This window comes from Callorhinchus milii, unplaced genomic scaffold (assembly GCF_018977255.1).
Source record: "Callorhinchus milii isolate IMCB2004 unplaced genomic scaffold, IMCB_Cmil_1.0 Scaffold2, whole genome shotgun sequence".
NCBI lineage: Eukaryota > Metazoa > Chordata > Chondrichthyes > Chimaeriformes > Callorhinchidae > Callorhinchus > Callorhinchus milii.
This window is the reverse complement of record NW_024704743.1, coordinates 25010322-25032632: the sequence shown is the minus strand read 5'-3', so window position 1 is coordinate 25032632 and position 22311 is coordinate 25010322. Positions and strand designations below refer to the sequence as shown.

General features: G+C 42.3%; 2 protein-coding genes across 2 annotated transcripts; one reads left to right on the top strand and one right to left on the bottom strand.

The window, feature by feature from the left end:
• Positions 1 to 420: 420 nt before the first annotated feature.
• On the bottom strand, positions 421 to 8910 carry eaf1 (ELL associated factor 1). The gene is given in 8 exon segments (XM_042332113.1): positions 421 to 670; positions 2532 to 2789; positions 3579 to 3745; positions 4731 to 4834; positions 4837 to 4869; positions 5030 to 5067; positions 5070 to 5102; positions 8770 to 8910. Coding segments are annotated over 8 exon segments (795 nt in total). The 5' UTR covers positions 8885 to 8910; the 3' UTR covers positions 421 to 623.
• A 5-nt stretch (positions 8911 to 8915) lies between these two features.
• mettl6 (methyltransferase 6, methylcytidine) lies at positions 8916 to 15113 on the top strand. Its single transcript, XM_007889669.2, has 6 exons — positions 8916 to 9059; positions 10520 to 10892; positions 11430 to 11564; positions 12342 to 12512; positions 13248 to 13389; positions 14681 to 15113. Exons 2-6 carry the CDS (start codon positions 10563 to 10565, stop codon positions 14818 to 14820), a joined length of 918 nt encoding a protein of 305 aa, XP_007887860.1. The 5' UTR covers positions 8916 to 9059; positions 10520 to 10562; the 3' UTR covers positions 14821 to 15113.
• The last annotated feature ends 7198 nt before the right edge of the window (positions 15114 to 22311 follow it).

The window sequence follows — 22311 nt, the reverse complement described above, 5'->3', positions numbered from 1 at the left end:
ATATTTGTGGGCGAACGCGGTAGCCAATTGCGCACAGCAATGTCCCACAAACAGTCGTAGATTGAAAATGACCAATTTATTATTGTTTTTGGATTTGGAGGGATTATTATTAGGCGTGTGGAGTAAGGAAACTTGCCCAAGGTTTCACCCTGACCTGCCTGGAAATAAACTCAGGTCTCTCGCTTGCAAAGCGAGTGCTCTAACCACTGAGCTACAGGACTCCATGGGACGGGTGGTGGTCCTGGAAGGGTGAGATCAGATGGGTCAAAGGACCTTCTTTACCCAAATCAATCGTGGGATCGTGTGACCTATATTAGGGTCACTCAGTTTTTCTACTCATGGCAAAAGTCATGCCTGAAAATCAAGCTATTTTTCTTTTCAGATGCAGATTGACCTGTTGTGGATTTCCAGCATATCTAGCTTTATTAAATATATTTTCATAACAAAATGTACTGCATTAAATAATTATCTAAGATACCACATCTGATATTAAAACTGTATTAGGGCACACGATAAAATAAGTTTTTGCAATAAACCAGTAGTTCAGGTAATTTTCTCTGCAAACTTTAACACCATCTCCGCATTGAGTCATAATGGAAGTGAAGAATTACTTTCTTAAGTCTTCAATCATCACTGTCACTTCCAGATTCACTCAGTTGCAAATCATTTCCTGAAAAACAAGTGTTACATCCTTATGAATGAAAAATAGTTCTCACGAATATGTAAGCCAATAAAACAAAGTCAATTCTTAGATAGTAGAATTTGCAACTATTCTAGCTCATTTTAAAAATGACATTTTTTGATCAGCCATGTGTCTGACATATCCATATCTAGCATCATGCTTCAGAGTATCCAAACCAGGCTGTTTTGTGCCTGTTACCTTCACGTCTGGTGGAATGTGCACTCCCCAGAAGGCTGCACCACATTTATCCAATTCCAGAGAGGATTTGGCACAGGTTTGTAAGAGCCAAGGCTTGGGGACCCCAGAGTGTACGTTGGGGTACTGTTGGGAGTCTAACCAGCAAAACTTGTACAGCTTACCACTGAAAACACTGTCTGGGAAGCTTCCCACTGCTTGACCAGCTAGGACCACCCTAGCCATTAGGGCTTTGGCTTGACCGCAGTGTTCCTTTAATGTTCTGCTAATGAGCCAGGCTGACTGGGCTGTCATCAGGTTTGCCCTGGAGTACTGCAAACCCACTTAGTTCAGAAACTGGACTATCGAGACTACCACGGAGGGTTGACTTATCTCTGACATTATATTGCCAAGCATATCACCTTAATAATAATAATAATCCTTGCATTTGATATAGCGCTTTTCACGTCGGGAGGACGTCCCAAAGCGCTTCACAGAACACACTGTAAAGTGAATTGACTATATTTGTGGGCGAACGCGGCAGCCAATTGTGCACAGCAATGTCCCACAAACAGTCGTAGATTAAAAATGACCAATTTATTATTGTTTTTGGTTTTGGAGGGATTATTATTAGGCGTGTGGAGTAAGGAAACTTGCCCATGGTTTCGCCCTGCGTGGAATTGAACTAAGGTCTCTCACTTGCAAAGCGAGTGCTCTAACTACTGAGCTACAGGACTCCAGAACTGGTGCCAGTTTAGCTACTTTCCCCAAAGAGGACAATCCTGTATTAAAAATTTTGACCTTTAAAAAAATGGTAGGTGAGCAAGTTTACAATTAGTATAAATTGTCTGATTTGATGTCTCAGTGTACCTTGCAACACATCAGATTATTATAGTCATCCTTTACCATATATACAAAGCAATGGATGCTTCTTGAATTATAGGCAACTAAAGCTTATAGAAGGAGACAAAGGATGGGGTGAGGGAGGGGACTGTGGGATGGAGTTCCAGATGGTGGGGCAGAGAAGCTGAAGGCCCGCCGCCAATACTGGGACAGGCAAGGCAGCGGACGTGAAGCAGACCGGAGCTCGCTGAGTGGAGAGAGCAGACAGTTTGGTAGGGAGTTAGAAGGTCACATCAGTCTTAAAAGTATCAGAATTCCAAGATTAAAGTCTGTGAGCATTATGTAAATGATGTTCTTCAGATTGCACCCAAGGAATGCACAATACTTGAAGGCGAGGACCAGGAACCTGGATTTGATTGTTTGGCCAGTGGAGCCGTGCACAGGTAAGGGTGATGGACATACAGAGCCCGTTACCGGAGAGGGTACGGGCTGCAGAGTTCTGGATGGTCTACAGCTTGTACAGCTTCTGTCGAGCAGAGAGGTGGAATAATTAACTAACTTAAATTCTTCCAAGAGTTTTCTTCATGTGTCTAGCTTCACTAAGTATTTGCTCTCTCCTCCGATCTCAAATGGAATTCTCACATGTCCTCCATTGCTGCAGCTGTCTCTAGAAATCTCAATATCTATTTTCACCTAAACCGATTCTTCTCGACCTCGTGTGTTTTTCGCTCTTCAACCTTAGCGGTGGATGCCATTCACCTACATTTCTCAATTTTAAAGAAAAGGTAACAAACTTATCAAACTGTAATTCGAGCAATAAGAGAGTACTTACTGAGAGTGCTCATGAGCTGAATGCTCCCTGGTCTGCTTGTGCCATTTGAAGCAGAGTTTCGGTTGCTGTACTGCTGGTACTGATGCTGTGGTTGTGGTTGAGGCTGAGGCTGCAGTTGTGGCGGCGTAGATGAAGGCTGAGCTTCGTTTTCCACATCGCTGCTGGAGCTGTCATCACTGCCAGAGGAACTTCCTGAACCCGAGGAACTACTACTGCTGCTGCTCATCTGTTCAATGATGTCAACTTCAGCTCGCAGTTCTGGGGGAAGGAAAGAGAGAGGAGATGGGAAAAATTATTTCAGAAGTCAACTGCTCTCATTTATCTTCTTTAGGTCACTAGTCAACATGTACTAATAATAATAATCCTTGCATTTGATATAGTGCTTTTCATGTCTTCTAGACGTCTCAAAGTGCTTCACAGAATATGCTGTAAAGTAAACTGACTGTATATTTGTGGGTGAAACTACATTTTTGTTGCAAACAAGTGTGTATGTCCGTATATTTCAATTCTTGAAAAGACAACTATGTGAGCAATTTAGAACTACGGTGATCACTCAAAGGTCTGCACTGTACCTCAATGCCAATCACCATAAATACCCACATAGCTGCAAAGAGCGCACAATATCTTCTTTGCTGCACTTCTTTGTTCCATCATAGGTGGGTCCATAAAATGCCTTATGCCAAAGTGCGCTCAAGAGATGCTGGCGGTCAGTGCTTATGGGTCATGAAATCATCAATCACATAACTGTTGATGCCACTCTATTCGTGGGTGGAAAGCCGTTGGCAGCATTGCATTGCTCTAACATGAATTTAAATGTAAAGATGAGGGGGCTTGGTTTTCAGATATCAATGTTGGGGTCCACAGCCCAATCGCGATATAAATTAATCCCATGTTATAGCGAACCACATTATGGTGGAGGTTTATCACTTTGTAAAATCACCACAAAACACAAGACATCCAACAAAAATTAGATTCAAACAAAACCTTGACTTGCCGAACCTCACTGCTTTCTAGTTTCTCACATTTATATAGGACATACATACATACCTCTTTTTATGTCATCAAGTTGGGGCTCAGGTGATGGGTTGTCCTTTGATGGAGATGTTTTTGGACCAGCAATAGGCTTATTGGGGGCCCTGAATTGAGAGGAAGGCTGGGATCTTCGGGCCAGCTGCTGCTCAAACTGAGCCTGAATTTTACTGCTTCCTTCAGCTCTGAAAGAATTGGGTCATTTTGAAATGTCACACTGTGTTCAGACACCATCCATGCAAACACTAAAACAAACACAATTACCTCATGACCAGGAATTTTTAACATCAACCTGACCAAGCAGACAGGACCTTGTTTCAACTTATCATAGTACTCCCAACAATGCAATACACCCCCACTACTGCAGTGGAGTGAAACTGCATTGGAGCCTAAGCTATACAAGTTCAAAATACCGATGAACCCACATCCTTCAGAGGTGAGAATGCTATCAACACTCACAAAATACAAAGCTTGTCCTTTCAAGAGTCAAGATGTCAAATGAAGGGCGAGAGGAGTAGAGGAGTTTTGCCAGATCTGTCTCATAACTCTACCGCTGATGACAAGACATTACAGAAGAAATCATTGTGGATTGGTCAGCATAAGTGTGAATTTTTGTTCTTTCTTCACCAACTACGAGATTGCATTTATCAATTTTGTGCGGAATGGAGGGAGTCATGAACAAACTGTATACCTTTAAATATCCATTACCCATTAGTAAAGGATTGGTTATATAAAACAAAATGAAAGTCTACTTACACCATCAAACGTCCCCTAAAAACATTCTGTCAAACAAGACCTATCCATGAGACTAAAATCTCTGCGTTTAATTACAGGAGAGCCCTAAGATCTTACTCAACAAGTACCTGGACTAATCTGTGGCAAAGTTCAATACAAACAAATTCAAGATACTCTGTTAAGTACCAAAATATTCCATGATGGAATAAATCTCACCAAAGAGGAAGTTGAAAGAAATCTCAGTTGACTCATTGCTAACTATATCCAAAAACTGCGAGGCAGAAACAAACATGGAAATTGAATAGGAAGATGTGCCAATTCCATTCAAATCTTTAAAGTTCATACTGAGGAGTCATGGAATCAAACTGCAGTAAAATGAAAAGCAAAATAAAACAAGTATTCAAGGATTCAGTTAGCACACCTATGTAATCTCACCTGGTTTTTTNCACCTGTATACTGCTACTTAGTTTTTCCAGCACAAACTCCCCAGTGTCATGGTTAATGATAAGAACGCAGTCCTTCTGATATGGCCTTTTATTTTACCTTTGAACACAGTCATTGGTGGGGTGGAGCCCTGGTGAGCAACAAAAAACAGATTGGATTTTAGTTTTCTAGCATTTTGTTACCCACAGTCTGAAATTGTCAAATAGTTGATGGAATCTGGCTGAACACGTTACATTTAGAATGCAAATAGTTTACAAAAACACATAAAATGACAAAGACTGCTAACTTACTGGGATGTGTGGCAAAGTGATGGTGACCTGATCGCCTCACATGATGTATCTATGGATGCTGGTTTAAAATCATCTGAAGAGAAAGAGAAGCATAAATCAGCAGTTAGTTTTATGAGCTTATAGTGATCAGGACTGTTAATAATTCGACAGGCGGTGATAAGAGTATAGTGTTTATTCCATTAATATCAAATATATATAAGACAAACAGTAAAATTCAAAAATCATATGACCATATAACACAATAGTCCACATCATGTAATGACACAGATATATGAATCAAATAATTGAGAAACAACAGCATGCACTCAGAAATTACTCCAAACAAAACAATAAGCCTGAGAATGCACCTCAACGCACACAGCAGAGAGCAACCTCTGTAAATCCCTCAGGGACTACTGATTCTGTAAAACAAAACCTAATAGGGACTGGCGCTGGTAAACCCTCGGACACAACCAATCCTATATAAAACATACTGAGCAGAGATCATAGAACTATCACACAGAATCAGAGAGTGGCTCCTGCAAACTCAACAGAAACAATCAGCTCTTAGCCCAGCACCTCACTCGTGCTGCCTAATCTGACTTCTGGTTATCAAAAAGACCAACCACTACTACTGTTACCACTTCTCTGCCTAGCAAACAGAACCAAAAACAAACATATTACCCACTACCCCTCGTCTTTCACTTTTAATGGTCACTCTCTTACTGGAGATACATTCCCTCACCCCTATACATACATATATATATATATATATTGTGTATATATACACATCTTGGATTTATATAGCGCCCTCCATGCCGGATGGCGTCTCAGAGCGCTTTACAGTTTCACACACACACACACAGTAGAATCGAATCCATTGGGAAGCGCACTGACCCTCTGCACAAATTCAACTATTTCAAAGTTACATCTTTATTTCATGTGTTTCTGACTCCACCTCCCCTTGTCACAGAGATAGCCCCCACCCATCACGGGCTGCTTTGCAGACAGAGATATGGACGACTTCTGGGCAGCCTTCCACAGCCTACTTGTCTCTCAGCCTTGAGATAGGCAGGTGTCTGAGGCTGTAGCCTTTTCTTTCTATGGTTCATTGTTCTTACATCTATGCTCAAGGACCCGATTACTCATTATCTCAGAGGAGTGAACATCACCCCAGGAAACTATGAAATGTAATCAGAAGCTGACCTCAGCTCATCCAGCAAAGCTAATTTTAACCATATCAAACCTTCTGGAACATTCGGTTGCTGTTTGAAATATACCAAGGCATCCTGAGGTGATAGTTGGTATATTTCAACAGGACTGCATCAACTTTGATGAATTGTATCCATTCAAATTCCCATATTAATTTTCTAGCTGGTTATATCCCTTACTTTTGTTGACCCTTTTCAGAAAAAATTGGTATAAATGTTTTGCCTAGGTTGAACTAAAGTAGGAAATTTCTGCAAAATACTAGTCAATGTACTGGTCAATGTACCTAGCAAAAAGACCAGACTAGCTTTTGCAAGCTCCTGCATCAAGTAGTAGGATGGTGTGAAATCACATGAACTCAGTTTGCTTATGTTCAAACACCATACTGGTACTTTATATTCTAAAGTGACACTTGAATACAGTGTAGGGCATAGTGCTGAATTAGCATAGGTGCATCTTTTGAATGAGTCATTAAACTGAGATTCCAACTGTCTTGTTCATGCAGGCATTGAAGACTATGGCACTATTTGACATTAATCTCTTGGTGTCCGAGCCAACAACCCCCCATATAAAAAATGGTCATTCCCTTCATGATTTGCAGGAAACTGCTTTGTGCAAATTGCATTTGCTTCCAAATACAGTCAGTAAGTTTTACAGAAAGAATCTGTGAAGTGGATGGAGTCATTTTGACGTTATTATGAAATGCAAGTATTATTGTTATATTATTAATTGCCCGATCTGTGTCCACCGCTATATTTATCTAGTATTTCATAAGTTCTTTTACTTGAAATGCACTGTGAGTGTAAATGCAAGTTAATGCAACTGCTCTTTTCAATCAACACATCAGGTTTGGTCTGCCAATCCAATCTACCACAATCCTCAATGATTTTCATTAATTCTGCCTTCTTGCACCTTTGAGCTACTATCTCCCAAACAAACTGTCCACCATTGCCAAGTCCACGGAAGTGCAAGAACCTTGTTCATATGGAGCTGCTCTAAACTTGAATCAGTGCCATTGCAGTACATCACAGTTTCACAGCACACAAGGTTTGTAGATTTGTGCTTGCACATTTAAATACAAATATATAAAAATAAGTCCTTGCATTTGATATAGCACTTTTCACGTCTTCTAGACATCTCAAAGTGCTTCACAGAATATACTTTTGAAGTGAATTGGCTGCATATTTGTGGGCGAAATGCGGCAGCCAATTGTGCACAGCAGTGTCCCACAAACAGTTGTGGATTGAAGTGACCGTTTTATTATTGCTTTTTTCTTGAGGGATTATTATCAGGCGTGTGGAGTAAGGAAACTTGCCCAAGGTCTCACCGTGCTGGGAATCCAACCCAGGTGTTTCGCTGAGCTGCTCTATCAACAAACAGCAGGAAATTGCATTTACGCAGCAGCTATCACATCAGGAGGTCACGAATCTCCCATTAGATAAAGTTACAAGTCAAATTTAACTTTTTAAAATAAACAGTATTTATCCACTATTTTGGTCCCTCTGATCTTCCCATGATAAACACCATCTGTGCCTGATCTTTGGCAGAGACAAGGTGATTGGCACTCTCAGACCCGCCATATCTCAATCATTAGGACATTCATTGCAGTATAAAACGCAACGTTTTGCTATACAACAGACATAGAAAGGAAAATTTAGTGAGTTAAGTGCAATGTCCATTTGATTGATCCAAATCTCAGTCTGAGTGATTCCGCAACTTAACTTTTTTGTGAAAAACAATATACAAACTGAACCATTTCAACATTTTACACTTCCTGATCTTGATAATATTTGGTTCGAGAAAATACAGAGGGAAGGAAGCCCTCCACAAACAACTTATTAATTTGCATTACACTCCGGTCAAGCGCGAGACAGCTGGGAATGATTAACATTCACTTATTTTGGTTAAAAGTATGAAACTAATTTTGATGTGACTTGCTCCAAAATTAAACAACAACAACATTGCATTTATAAGAGCGCCTTTCACGTCGGGAGGATTTGCACTTTGTCTCTGCTGATGAACTACCCACCTGACATTTTACCCCCAACCTCACAGACAACTCTCCCACCCCCACCTTGTGTCCCCCCACCCCGTCCCCCCTTCTCCTCTCTCCTCTCTTCCTCCCCCCCTTTTCTCTCTCTCTCCCTCCCCCCTTCTCCCCTCTCCCCCCCCTTCTCCTCTCTCCTCCCCCCCTTTTCTCTCTCTCTCCCTCCCCCTTCTCCTCTCTCCCCTTCTCTCTCCCCCCCTTCTCTCTCTCCCTCCCCCTTCTCCCTCTCCCCCCATTCTCCCTCTCCCCCCATTCTCCTCCCTCCCCCCATTCTCCTCTCCCCCCTTCTCCTCTCCCCCTTCTCCTCTCCCCCCCTTCTCTCTCTCCCCCCTTCTCCTCTCCCCCCCTTCTCCTCTCTCCCCCCTTCTCTCTCTCCCCCCTTCTCCCTCTCCCCCCTTCTCTCTCTCCCCCCCCACCCCCTCTCTCTCTCTCCCCCTTCTCCTCTCCCCCCCCCCCTCTCTCTCAGTCCCTCCCCCACCCCTCCCCTCCCGGGGGCCGCACTCACAGCGGATGGTGTGGAAGGAGCTCTTGGGCCGCTTCTCGAAGCTCTCGCCCAGTTTCAGGACGTGCTCCTCTTTGCCGAGGCTGAGGCCGAGGCCGGGCTGGGAGGTGCCGTTCATGGCTGAGGCCGGGCCCGGGCCTTGGGGGGGGGAAGGGGGGGAGGAGAAGGAGGAGAAGCAGCGACGACTGCCTGACCCCGGGAGGAGCAACTTCCGCTTCCGGTGCGCGGCCCCCCCACCCCCTCTGTGACGTCACAGGAGCCCAGCGACACCCGGGGTCAGAGCGGCCTCAGAGGTAAATAGTCCTCATCACGTGGTGCTCTATACTGTCTATACTGTATCTGATACCCCCCACTCCCCCCTCCCCACTCCCTCCCCCCACTCCCCCTCCTCCCTCCTCCCACTCCCTCCCCCCCTCCCTCCCCCCCCACTCCCCCCCTCCTCCCTCCTCCCACTCCCTCCCCCCCACTCCCTCCTCCTGCCCCTCCTGCCCTTCCCCCCTCCCTCCCCATCTCCTGCCCCTCCTCCCTCCCCCTCTCCCTCCTGCCCTTCCCCCCCTCCCCCTCTCCTGCCCCTGCTCCCCCGCCTCCCTCCCCCTCTCCCTCCCTCCTGCCCTTCCCCCCTTCCCCTCTTCCTCCCTCCTGCCCCTCCTCCCCCCCTCCTGCCCCTCCTCCCTCCCTTTCCCTCTCCTGCCCCTCCTCCCCCCCTCCCTCCCCCTCTCCTGCCCCTCCTCCCCCCTCCCTCCCCCTCTCCTGCCCCTCCTCCCCCGCCTCCCTCCCCCTCTCCCTCCCTCCTGCCCTTCCCCCCTCCCTCTCCTGCCCTTCCCCCTCCCTCTCCTGCCCCCCCTCCCCCCTCCCTCCCCCTCTCCTGCCCCTCCTCCCCGCTTCCCTCCCCCTTTCCCTCCCTCCTTCTTTTCGACCGCGCCTTTGGTCACCTTCCTCCCCCTCCTCCCCCTGACTCGTTCCCAGAATCCATTACTGTAAAGCGCTCCACGCGTCCGGCGTGGAGGACGCTATATAAATCCAAGTTGTTGTTGTACATTGTTCAGTACCACAATCAAAAAGTCCACTTACCATTGAGCTCATAGCTCACATACTTGGAAAGTCACCAACTATCTGCCATTGACCATTGTAAAATACTTTGATGCCTATTTTCTTCGGATTGGGTTAACGCCTGAAATGGCTCAATTTAGTGGTTAAGTTGAAAGTTTCTTCTAAGCAGCCAAGTGCTGGTCACGAAAACGTACATCGTGTAGTTAGTCATGCAACACAAAACTGCTTAATTGTGTGCAACTAACAAGGATATTCATACAAAGAGGGGATTCTCAACTCCTGTCAGGAAACCCCTTGTGTGGGTACTAGTCAATGGGATTGGGAGATCAAAGTGAAGACCGTCCCCCCACCCCTATATGACTGGTGAAAGCTTGGTTACAGGGGAAGTACACTGTATGTAGCGACTGTTGTGTGGCTGCGACATGTAATAGTGCGGTATTAGACGTCAGGCACTTGGGCATGGCGCAGCCCGCCCGGGGTTAGACGTGCGCAGTGCTTAGTCAATTTACACAGAACTATGTGGAATGTTAAAGCACTGGATATTACTTTGTTGATCTCAGCATGGGGAGCGTGCGGTGGGGAATGACATCCTGGGATCCTGTCATTTCCATTACACAGTGACCCAATTCTCTCATCCCACTCTGCTCCTTTTAGCGAATCTTGCTTAGAGGAATCTGTTGACTCCTTGTTTTTTCTTCCTCAGGAAAATTGTTTGGATCATTTCCAGAGTATTTTTTAAAAAAACAATGGGTGACACAAAGGAAGCTTGTGTTACTGAACCACAGAGAACAGAACAGCGAAGTGATTGCACTTTAAGAGAGAAAATGGTGACTGTAACACCTTACAGGCCAGAAGCGACTTTTCAAACAATAGGACACAGTGCGAGAATCCTGGACCCTGAGGAGGCAGAAAAACTAGAAAAAGACCGGAATCTCGTGTCTGATTTTAAGCAAGAAAAACTGGAAAGAGAAGCGCAGAAGAATTGGGACTTATTTTATAAGAGAAACAGTACCAATTTTTTCAAAGACAGGCATTGGACAACTAGGGAATTTGAAGAGTTGAAAGCATGTAGAGAAGTAAGTGCTGCTGACTGAAGCAAGAGGGCATTACAACGAGGCTGAGCATTTAGACGCTGATGCAGTGATCAGTTCAGTGAAAACCTGCAGAAAACAAAAAATTGATCATTTGAAATACTTGATTATTTTGTGGTGGAAATAAATAGCATGAGAAGAATACTTTTCTTCAAGTAAATACTCTGCTTTTATTCTTTAAAACCTCTTTAACAATGTCTTGCTACTTCTCTTACTATCTTCAAGAACCTAAAAACATATCTCTTTCACCGTGTCATTGACCAACAACTTTGAATCCCTTATTTCCCTGCTTGGCAACCACCAATATATTTGTCAAGTGCTTTAAGATTTGTTAATGTGAAACAAGGAATATAAATGAAGATTGTTGTATTCCCTTGCACAATATTGATATTGACCCTTGTTCAAAATATAGCTGATTCCTTTAATTGGTGAAATGTCAGCACCTTTCTGCTTTATGGTTTTGTTATTCAGCAATATTTTAATGATTGTGTACTTAACTTTATGTGTTTCTCTTCCCTACAGTTTCCAGCTCAAAAACTGATCGTCTTGGAAGCTGGCTGTGGAGTGGGAAACTGTTTATTTCCTCTCCTGGAAGAAGATTTGAATATATTTAGTTATGCTTGTGATTTCTCCCCCCGAGCTGTAGAATTCGTCAAGGTTGGTGCATAAATGGCCCTTGTTTTTAATGACTACTAATTTATTGGTACTGCACTGTTTTCTGGCATATTTGGCACTGTTGGTGGCACATCTGGTGTTGGTGGCACTGCTGAGAACAGTGACACCTTTGTAACAAGATACTGTATTTTGTAGGTGGTTGTATTTTTTAAGTGCTTTGTAACTTTTTTTGTGTACGAAAACAAATTTTAGCTGACATAAAAATTCCCGAATAAAGTTAATTTACTTTCTCCCACATATTGCCATTGGTGTATTCCTATCATAGAATCCTACAGCATAGAAGGAGGCCCATCGTGCCTGTACCAACTCTTTGAAAGAGCTATCCAACTAGTGCCACTCCCCCATTGTTATTACTTGCTTCACCTTTTAAACTTATTGTACTTGGTAACCTGCAGCATATCATAACGCGGTCGCATTGTTTCAGAGTGAAATAAATGTAAATCTTATTTCTAAGGGTTGTAAAAAAATTGGACAAAATGTTGGAAGGCAAACACTGGATTTTACCAATTTGGGTTTCGTGATTTACTGGCAAACTTACAATTGCAAAACAGAAGTTGTAATTAGTGCACCAAATCTGCTTTGTAAATACTGTCAATTAGAACCATTATTATTGTGTATAGTTTGCTACATATTGCATAGGGCCTTGGGACGTCCTCCTGACATGAAAGGCGCTATACAAATATAATTTGTTGTTGTTATTGCTACAGTATGATGGTCGTTAATATTTCGCACAGACTTGCCTTTGTTTTGTTTTTAAAGCAAAACCCTTTATACAACCCTGAGCGGTGCAATGCCTTCCAGTGTGACCTGACGAAAGATAACCTCCTGGAGAACGTGCCAGCAGACTCGGTGGACGCTGTAACATTGATCTTTGTTCTCTCTGCCATTCACCCAGACAAGATGCAGCTGGTCTTAGAAAATATTTATAAAGTTAGTACCTAATGACACTTTCACTTCGCCTCTTTAGTTGTAATGTGCAAGTGAGGAGATTTGAAAGGATTCAACAATAATATTCCATCGACTATTTGACTCTGCTCTTCTATGATGTTAGGGCTTTGGCTTGAAGAGTTGTTAGGAGAAGAATCCCTGCCCCCAGTGCCTGGTCTGCTCCTCCCAAGTCGTGCCATCAAGCCAGGCCGACTGGTCTATCATCAGCAATGCCTTGGAGTCTTGCGGATCCAATTGCTCTAGAGCTGGACTCCTGAGTTTGCCGCGGAGGATTGACATTCCATCAGCAGACACATCACCTTGGAGCCAGCCCAGCCACAGGGAGACCCTGCTTACTTATCCCTAAGGCCTGAACAATCTGACCAAATGTCAGAATGTAAACGCTGGATTAGTGATTCACTGGCAATCTGATAACCGCAAAACAGAACTCGCAATTAATGCCCCAAATCTAGTTTGTCAATATCGTAAATTAGAACCTCGTTGTTGTTGTGTATGGTTTACTTTTAAATCATTAAATGTTGCATATTTTATGAATTAATTGTATTGTTGCACTGATGTGACATAGACGTGTCAATTCCTACAGTAGTTGAGAATCTGTTACTGCGAAGCGCTCTGAGACGCCGTCTGGCGTGGAGGGCGCTATATAAATCCAAGTTGTTGTTGTTAATGTGCTTGTTGTAGCTGAGCTGCTGATGGTTCTCTGTGTGCTTCTGGCAGGTATTGAAACCAGGTGGATGCCTACTATTCCGAGACTATGGACTGTATGACCACACCATGCTCCGTTTTAAAACCGGTCACAAACTTGGATCAAATTTTTATGTTCGGCAAGATGGAACCCGGTCTTTCTTCTTTTCCGATGGTGAGATACTGTATGTCATTGTTTAAAGAAGTGAAGGGATTTTCAACTTTGATTGAGGGCTCAGATGCACGTTGCCTATCATTCTGAAGTGTCTGCCATCTTAACATATACAGGCAGATATGTTTTAAAAAAATTATAACTTTGTCTCAGGGATCTGAAGGTGAAATAGATTTGCATAAATTGCGCAATTGGCTGCCTGTTTCACCCACAAATATACAATCAATTCACTTTACTGTACATTTTGTGAAGCGCTTTGAGATGTCTAGAAAACGTGAAAAGCACTATAGCAAATGAAAGGATTATTATTATAAAATGCTAAATTCTAGCTGTGTGAAGTTATGCTTCTGGTTCTATAGTTACGATAGTTTGTGTCAGACTGGCTAAGTTGGTAGCACTCTCGCCTCTGAGTCAGCGGATTGTGGTTCAAGCCCCATATCCTGACACACAGTCTAAGTTGACATTCCAAAGCAATACGGGGGAGAGTTCTCAAGACTTTCCTCTTTGACTGTGCTTTCGGTCATCTTTTCCCCACCACCCCCCCTAACCCCACCCCTTGAATCCATCTCAAACTCGGGTGCAAAACCTCAACTGTGTATTAGGATGACTTCCTGACGTGAAAGGCACTATATAAGTGCAATTTCTTGATATTGTATATATCTATGGTTCTATTAGGTATAACATACGGTCCAAATTAAAGATTCCTGAAGTGTGGAATATGAATTAACCAATGTGCCGGTTTCCATCCTAACCACCCGACCATTTTCAATGCCGCCCTCCCTGGCCTGGGTGTGATTTCCGGCTTGCAGATTGTGGATTTTAGCTGCCAGTTAACGCGATAGTGGCTTTTGTGAATCTCTTTTCTATAGAACAGAATAACACTAGGAAAGAGGTAGTCATCGTCACTAAGTGTATATTTTACACAGAAGCTTCTCACAGATTTTTCAGCAAGGACTGGGTCTAAGACAATATGTGTTCTAAGTATCATCACACAGTGCACTTATTTTTTGCAAGCTTTTATATAAAAAGCCACTTGCTGCTTGCAAGTTGGCTGCTGTGTTTCACCCACAAAATAGAGTTACATCACTTTACAGTATATCCTGTGAAGTGCTTTGAGATGTTTCGACAATGTGATAAGCCCAACTATATCAAATGCATATTTTTATTATATTATTATAAGAATTGTTATGCCAATTATTGCAACTTATTGTAACTTTCAGAACTGTGGATGTATGTTTCTTTCCAGAACTCACTTGTTCTTCATGTTGTCTGTTTCTTTCTGTTTTGCCAATAGAATATGTGTGTCGGCTCTTGACGGCTGCAGGATATGAATTGCTGGTCAATGAATATGTACAGCGTGAAACTATTAATAAGAAAGAAGGTCTCTGTGTGCCAAGGGTGTTTCTGCAGTGCAAATGTAAAAAGCCAAAGTGAGAAATGTAGGACATGTTGAAACACAAGGATTCTTTTTACGAGTCTAAGATGTTAGACAAGTAGTGATCTGAGGTGAACCTCAGGACTTACAATGGCCACTGGGCATGTAAGGAGAATGGAATGAAGCATCGTGATGGTGAGAAGTTGGTTTGATTTCCCAACACCTCCAAGACAGTGAGTTCCTGGCTGTGTTCTGCTCCTTATATGAACATGATTGTGTGCACATTGCCAAATTGAAATACTTCCCACTCTCTGGAACTATATTGTTTTTATAAAATGTAAAGTTACAGATGTTTGACAGAATTTTTTAAATGTATTTTGATCCGTGGCTTTAATAAAGCATTTTCTAATATGTATGTGAAAGATACTTCTTTGAATACACAGTAATAATATTTCTGAAATAGACAGGAGAAAATCATACCGTGTAATGTTACATTTTCCCAATTTATTCTACGCCACCCCCTCGTTAAAGGAAGTTCAAAAACTGCACGTGACCCAGCATTTCACATTACACAGCTACAAAAACCCAACCGGTGGAATGCCCTGCTAAATGATGTAGTAGAGGCAGAGTTCATTGTAGGTTTCAAGCAGGAAGTAAATCGGTATATGAAGGCTTGAAGGAGATTGAAATAGACCAGGCCAGAGGGATTGAAATTGCTCAAGACTTGCATTGCTGCAGAGTCAATTATGTTCTGTTTCACATTGACTCTTGGAATTAAGGCATCTGACCAGATCCAGCTCTGACCAAATTAGAGAGATGCCAGATTGACTAACTGTAAAGTCAAGAATGAGTTGACTTTTGGAATGATCAGTTTGCATTGATTTTACATGAGATTCCACCAAGATTGTGGAAATCTCACACATTTTCTACTCGGAAGGTTTATAGCTGCAAACGGAAAAGATTCACCTTCAATGACTGTTCAGATGAATGATGAAGGGAGTTTCTTCCTGTGTCCTGGCCAACAAATCCCCTGAATAAAATTGGGTTACTTCATAGATGTTTGTGGGACATTGCTATGTGCAAATTGGCTGCCAAGTAAATACACAGTCACTACACTTTACAGTAAGATTACAGTGAAGCACTTAGAGATGTCATGACAGCATAATATGCCGCTATATCAAATGCTAGGATTATTGTCATTAATGTGATATGGATCGACTATACTTTCACTTCCAGTGTTATTCAGGCACCTATTCAGTGCCAGGTTAACCCTACCTTGAATGTAATATAATAATATTAATAATCCTTGCATTTGATATAGCGCTTTATCACGCCTTTGAGACGTTTCAACGCTTCACGCAATATACTGTAAAGTCAATTGACTATTTTGTGGGCGAAACGCGGCAGCCAATTGTACACGTACAGGATATTTATTGCAGCTCTGTGTGTACTTGTGGACATGAGTTCCCACTTGGAAAAGATTCACATTGTTAATTTTGTTGAATGACATTAAAGGGATGATTATGATTGAGAGTCACGAGGTCCTGCAATACCAGCTTTTTGCACAAGATGGCCCTAGAGTTAGATGTTACTGTTGGTTCTCAGTGAAGATATAAATGTATTTTTTTACTGTATTATATTCTTTTGAGATAAAAATATTTAAGATATCTGAATGTTCATTTTTTAATGTAAGCTAAACATTTCATTCAAAAGGAAGGGAAAACCTGAGGGAACACTTTTTGTTATGAGCGCAGCGTCTTGGGGGTGCTTCACAAATTAACTAAATTAATATTCAAATTTCAGATGTTACTGAGATCCTCACTCCTCGCCCTTCATTGCTATGTCCATGATTGTCAATCTGGCAGCATGGGACAATGCCCCGAGGCTTAGTGGTTAGTGCGCTCGCCTCACAAGCGAGAGGATCCAGGTTTGATTCATGGGCAAAGCAAAACCTTAGGCAAGTTTTCTTACTCCATACACCCCTGTTTGCTTAGCAGTAAGTAGTAAACCGGTTGGTTGTCGATTAGCAGATTGTTTTCCAGGGGTAATGATCCCTCCCCCCAAAACATTTGGTCACTGAATCTACGACTGCTTGTGGGACACTAATGTGCCGTGTTTCGCCCACAAAATACACAGTGAATTCACTTTACAATATATTTTGAAAGTGCTTTGAAACGTCTCATCAACGTGATAAAGCACTATATCAACTGCAAGGATTATCAGTAATGTATTGTTGAATGTCACCACTTTGGACGGGCTGATTGGATTTAGGATGTTAGGTTCAGTCACCATTATTTTGTCTTTTCCTTGGAGCCAGTAAAAGCCAGCAGCTTGTGTGCCATCGATCCGCCCATTGTGTTTCCGACCACTGGGATCATGATTCCAACAGGGCACATATGGGAGGAGGAGGAAGCAAGAAAGTGTTTGCAAAATAACTTCTTCATGAATTCATGATTTCGGAGTACAATATAATACAAAATATTTATTTAAAATAAATCTTAACAGGCAATTTAGAAATTACAATGAAACCTAATAATGGGGGCGGGAAATAATTGAATGGTAAACTGAGTACCAATCGGTTTATGTGAATATTTAACATTTTGACAGAGACAGTTCTCTCTTTAAGTGTTTTCTTTGCAACCTCAAAATGCAAAGTTGCTTCAAAATCAGCAGGAATAATTCATTCTTGTGGGTGCTTCAGCACTGGTCAGGAGAAGCATTACCATGAACCAGCTTAAAAGGTCAGCATACACCGCTGAGGAGCTTTGCATGTGTATAATGTAAATTTATGTTAAGTCACCTGCAGCTGGTGGTTGCAGTCTCTCTATAATGAGATGGTGGCATAGAGAAACCTCATGTCAGCAATTCTATCTGTAAATTGAAATGACAGGCTAGCTAAATCGTGCCCAGCCTTAATGTAACTGGCAGACATTCAGGTATTGTTTACAGTATATTGATTTATTTGGCATTCTGTCAAGTGACACTGAAAGATCCCAAATGATCCCAAAACAGCCCACTAAAGTATATCAAGTGGGCCGGTTGCTACCTTTGTAAGCCATGGTTGCCATCTTTGTGCATATGTGTGTGTGTGGCAGGGGCACTTACAAAAACATTTTAATGCAGTTCCTTAAATAAGAAATGGAATGTGTTTGAGAATATTGAATTTTTTACCCCATAGGTATGTGTATATAATTGCTGTAGCCACAATGGTCCCTTGCTTACTGGATATTTTTATCCAGGTGGGGGCAGTGAAATTCAAATTGAAACTCAAAAGAAATGAAGTGACGATGTCATAGAAAGGGCTTGACTGTTCAAGACATGCATCGCTGTGGAGTCAATTAAACCCGACCTTATGAAAAGTAAACAGCAACAATATATGCTTGGCAGAACAATTTATGTTATAAGCGCTTGGATGTTTAAACCAACTTCCGGCCCACCACAAAATACTATTTATTTATTACACAGATACAAATGAGTCATTTGATGCAAATTGTCATTGAAACACAGCAGGATTCCAACATTGATATCCAGACCCTAATAATTTTTTATATGAACAGCTTTCTGGCACAATTTTTATCCAGGTGCGGGCAGTGAAATTCAAATTGAAACTCAAAAGAAATGAAGTGACAATGTCGTAGAAAGGGCAGAGACAGATGCTTATCTGGCTGGGATGCATTATATGCATGAATGAGACGATGCCAGAATTCCATGTTATATCTCAAGAAGGAAACCAGAAGGGAAAAGGAAGCAAAGTGGAGAGGAAATACAATACAGACATATGCTTGATTAAAAATATCAATGGCATTTATCTTTGAACGCGATGCTTTTTGGCATCTCTTGTTATTGAAATACTCCCAGTTTCCACCCACGGCACCAGCACCACTGCTGGTCTCGACAGACTGTCTGACAGTCTTGATGAGCTTTAATTTCCTTCAAGTGAATATTTCACAAAATTGACCCAATCCTGCTTGGCCCACCTTCTCCTGCCTGCTTACTCTAACTTGTGAAGCCAGTGCACAGTTTTAGTCTTTTGACTGGATCTTAGGTCCTGTAAGTGCGGGCAGTCTCAACTCTATGATTTCCAGTAACGATCGTGGCCAGGGTTTGGTTGTTTTCAGCTTTCGGACACTATGACCCAACCCTCTGAAACTGCCTGCTTCAATCGCTCCACCTTATTCCCTCCTTCCCTGTCTTCAGATCACTCCATATCCATCTGTCCACTCCCTCCGCTCAGCAGGCTCTGGCCTGCTCCATGTCCCCCGCACGGCCTGCCCCAATAATCGGCGGTCAGGCCTTCAGCCTCTCTGCCCCCATCCTCTGGAACTCCATCCCTCAGTCCCTTGGCCTTGCTCCCTCCCTTTGCCTCCTTCAAGGCATGTCTTAAGACACAATTTGACCGCGCCTTTAGTCACCCTCCTACCCCACCTTCGGTCAACCTCCTACCCCTATGCTCCCTGCCCTCCACCTCTCCACCCCTCCTGACCCCAAACCCCCAAAGCGAAAGGCGCTATACAAATGTCATTTGTTGTTGGGTAATTAGTTGCTGAACCCTTTTCCCTTGGAGTGATGAGTTATCAAGATTTTTCTGTATATCAAGTAGAGAAATATTGAATTATAAAAGAGACTTAGGGTGACATTATTGGAGGAAGATTGTGCATAACAATCCTATTGGGATCCTTTGAAGAGAATAAATCTTGTGATAATGAGAACTAAGCGGATGTTATATATTTTAATAAAGCTTTTTACGCAATGCCATGCAGGAGATTGGGTTAGAAGCAGGGTATGGGGAGGCTTTTGAAGGGGATCGGAAATTGGTTGAATCATAGGCAGAGATGGATAGTTGTATATGGAGCTTCAACAGGCAGAAATAAGTAATGGGGTGTCTCAGAGCTCAGTGCTCAGGTGATGCTCTTTATTCAGTACGTAGAGGATTTGGAAGTGGGGAAAGAAACCAAGCTATCCTAACGTTTTCTTTTTTGTGGCTTGTTACAACAAGAACAACAACAACCACATGGATTTATTTAACTCCACGCCGGATGGTGTCTCGGAGCACTTTACAGTAAAAAGGAGGAGGCCAGACCAGGAGGAACGAAGGCAACGGGCACTGTTTTGAGGAGAGAGGAGGTCAGAGAGGTAGGGGGGTGCAGAGGAGTGGAGGGATTTGAAAACAAGGGTGAGGATCTTGAATTCAATCCTCTCTGGGATAGGCAGCCAGTGCTGTCTGGCAAGGACTGGGGTAATCGGGGAGCGGAGTTTGGTGCGGGTGAGAATGCGGGCAGCAGAGCTTTGAATAATCTTATATTCTGAGGCTGTAGGGGAAATTAGAAGTGCAACACAAATGCAAACGATGGTACAGTAGTTAGGATTTGGTGCTTTCACTGCTATAGACTGGGTTTGATTCCCAGTCAGGAAAGTATCTTTCTCTGAATTGAAACATAAAAGTTCTTATTTACATCATTAAGAAATCTGACCTTTGGTTCACACATTTTTATGTGTTACAGCAAGAAACTACCAAGGCAGAATAATACAAATAAATGGAAACCTATTCTATTTCCAAGCTACAAACTTGTGTCACATGTCCAGAAGTGAGGAAATTAAAATTGTATGTAGCAAGTCCACAACAACAACACGTATTTATATAGCGCCCTTCACACTGGATGGCATCTCGGAGCACTTAGCATCTGATAAAGGTTGATTCAATGCTAACAATACAATGGTAGACATGTTTCCATCTCATAAGAAAGTGTCTTGAAGGAGCAAACACGAACGTGGAAAATGGGATGAATAGCCTCCTATCATTTCATACATTTTCATGTTTCTATTGATAAGAAGCTTTACCATTTAAGGTCTAGTCGTAGCCTGTAAGACCATTTTGTTTTAGAAAATAAAATCAATATAATTTTAGAAAAATCACAAATTCAGCTTAATTTTAAAGCTGTTTTCTGCAGTTCTCAAGAAGAACAGGTTTCCAAATTAAGACCGTCAGCAGGGAAGTTGTAGAGACTGAATGATTTATGTTTAAAAAAAATCTAAGTAGTATAGTGGACACATATGCTTCATTCAATACTATCAAAATATATGCTTTCTAGCAATTATTCTTGTAATGTGCCATTATCAGCACAAAATTAATGATGGATTGTGCTTTGTTGATCTTTGCTTCATCTGTATTCATGATGATTGGTTTGGAAACAGATCTTGTCAGTACCCGGTGTTAAAATTGCTTTGGCTTGTATTTATAAACCTGTCCATTAAATGACAACTTGCGGGTTAGGTTAACTATGTGCAAGCACACTCAGGGGTCTTTATATAATTAACCAAAGATAGCATTATGGAATCAACTGCAACCCTTCTCACTAGTTGTTAATGACATACTTACATCCCCTCCCATAAGTGAGTCTAACATTACTTATCTTACTGATATGACTGAAGTTCTGTTATTTTAGCATGTGAACACTATGCCTGAGTATCTGACAGTCATCCTTTGTTTATTTGCCAAACACCCTATATAATTTGTGGCAGTGAAACCATTATATTAAGTACTGCACAAATTCATTCATAACTTTTGTTTGATTGATTCTTAAATATTTGTTCAAAATAACATAGTTAATATCATCCAATTAAAGCAGGTTTTTCGATATAATTCACAATCCCTCACTTGTTTCAAACCCCACACGTTAGCTCAGCTACATCTGATAGACCCCGAGTCAGTGAATCCGATTGTTTTCTATCAGTTTTGCAGCCAACAACGTCAACAACAGAGCCTGCAGTCCATTATCATGTGGTTTTCCTCATAATATTAATCCTTGCATTTGATAAAGCGCCTTATCGTTAAGGCATCTCACAGCACTTCACAGAATAGATTGTAAAGTGGATTGACTGTATATTTTGTGGGCGAAAGGCGGCAGCCAATTGAATTAGTGTGAGTAAGACACTCAAGGAAATCCCTCAGATTCAGAAAGCTGAATGTGAGCCAGTCATTGTGCGGTCTGCCTTGTACCAATTACTCATTGGCATTGCTTTCGCCAGCTCACAGGATACAATATTAAGCAACAAGGCTGGCTCCAGTTAGCCAAGCAGGATGACTCAGAAATATTCTGACAATTAATGATTATTCACAAAGAAAAGCACTAGAAACATGCTCCTAGGCTTGCATATTATATTTGAAAGATGTTTCTATTCTTCTCAATAGAAACATAAGTATGACTCTAGAAACAATTTGTGGTTTCAAAGCACACTGGGTCCAAATCCCTGACTGTCCAGGGCCTTGGGACATTCTTCTGACATGAAAGGTGCTTTATGTAGTGTAATTTTGTATTGTATTTGCACCTTAGCTGGAGGGGTGGAGAGCAAAGAGAGTGGAAGTAGGAGGGTGACCAAAGGCACGGTCAAAGAGGAGGGTCTGGAGGTGAGCCTTGAATGGGGCAAAGTAGGGGGCAAGGTGAAGAGACTGTGGGATGGAATTTCAAAAGGTGGAGACGCAAAGGCTGAAGGCCCGACCACTGATGGTGGGGCAGGCAGGACGGGGTGGGTGGCATGCAGCAGGTCAGAGC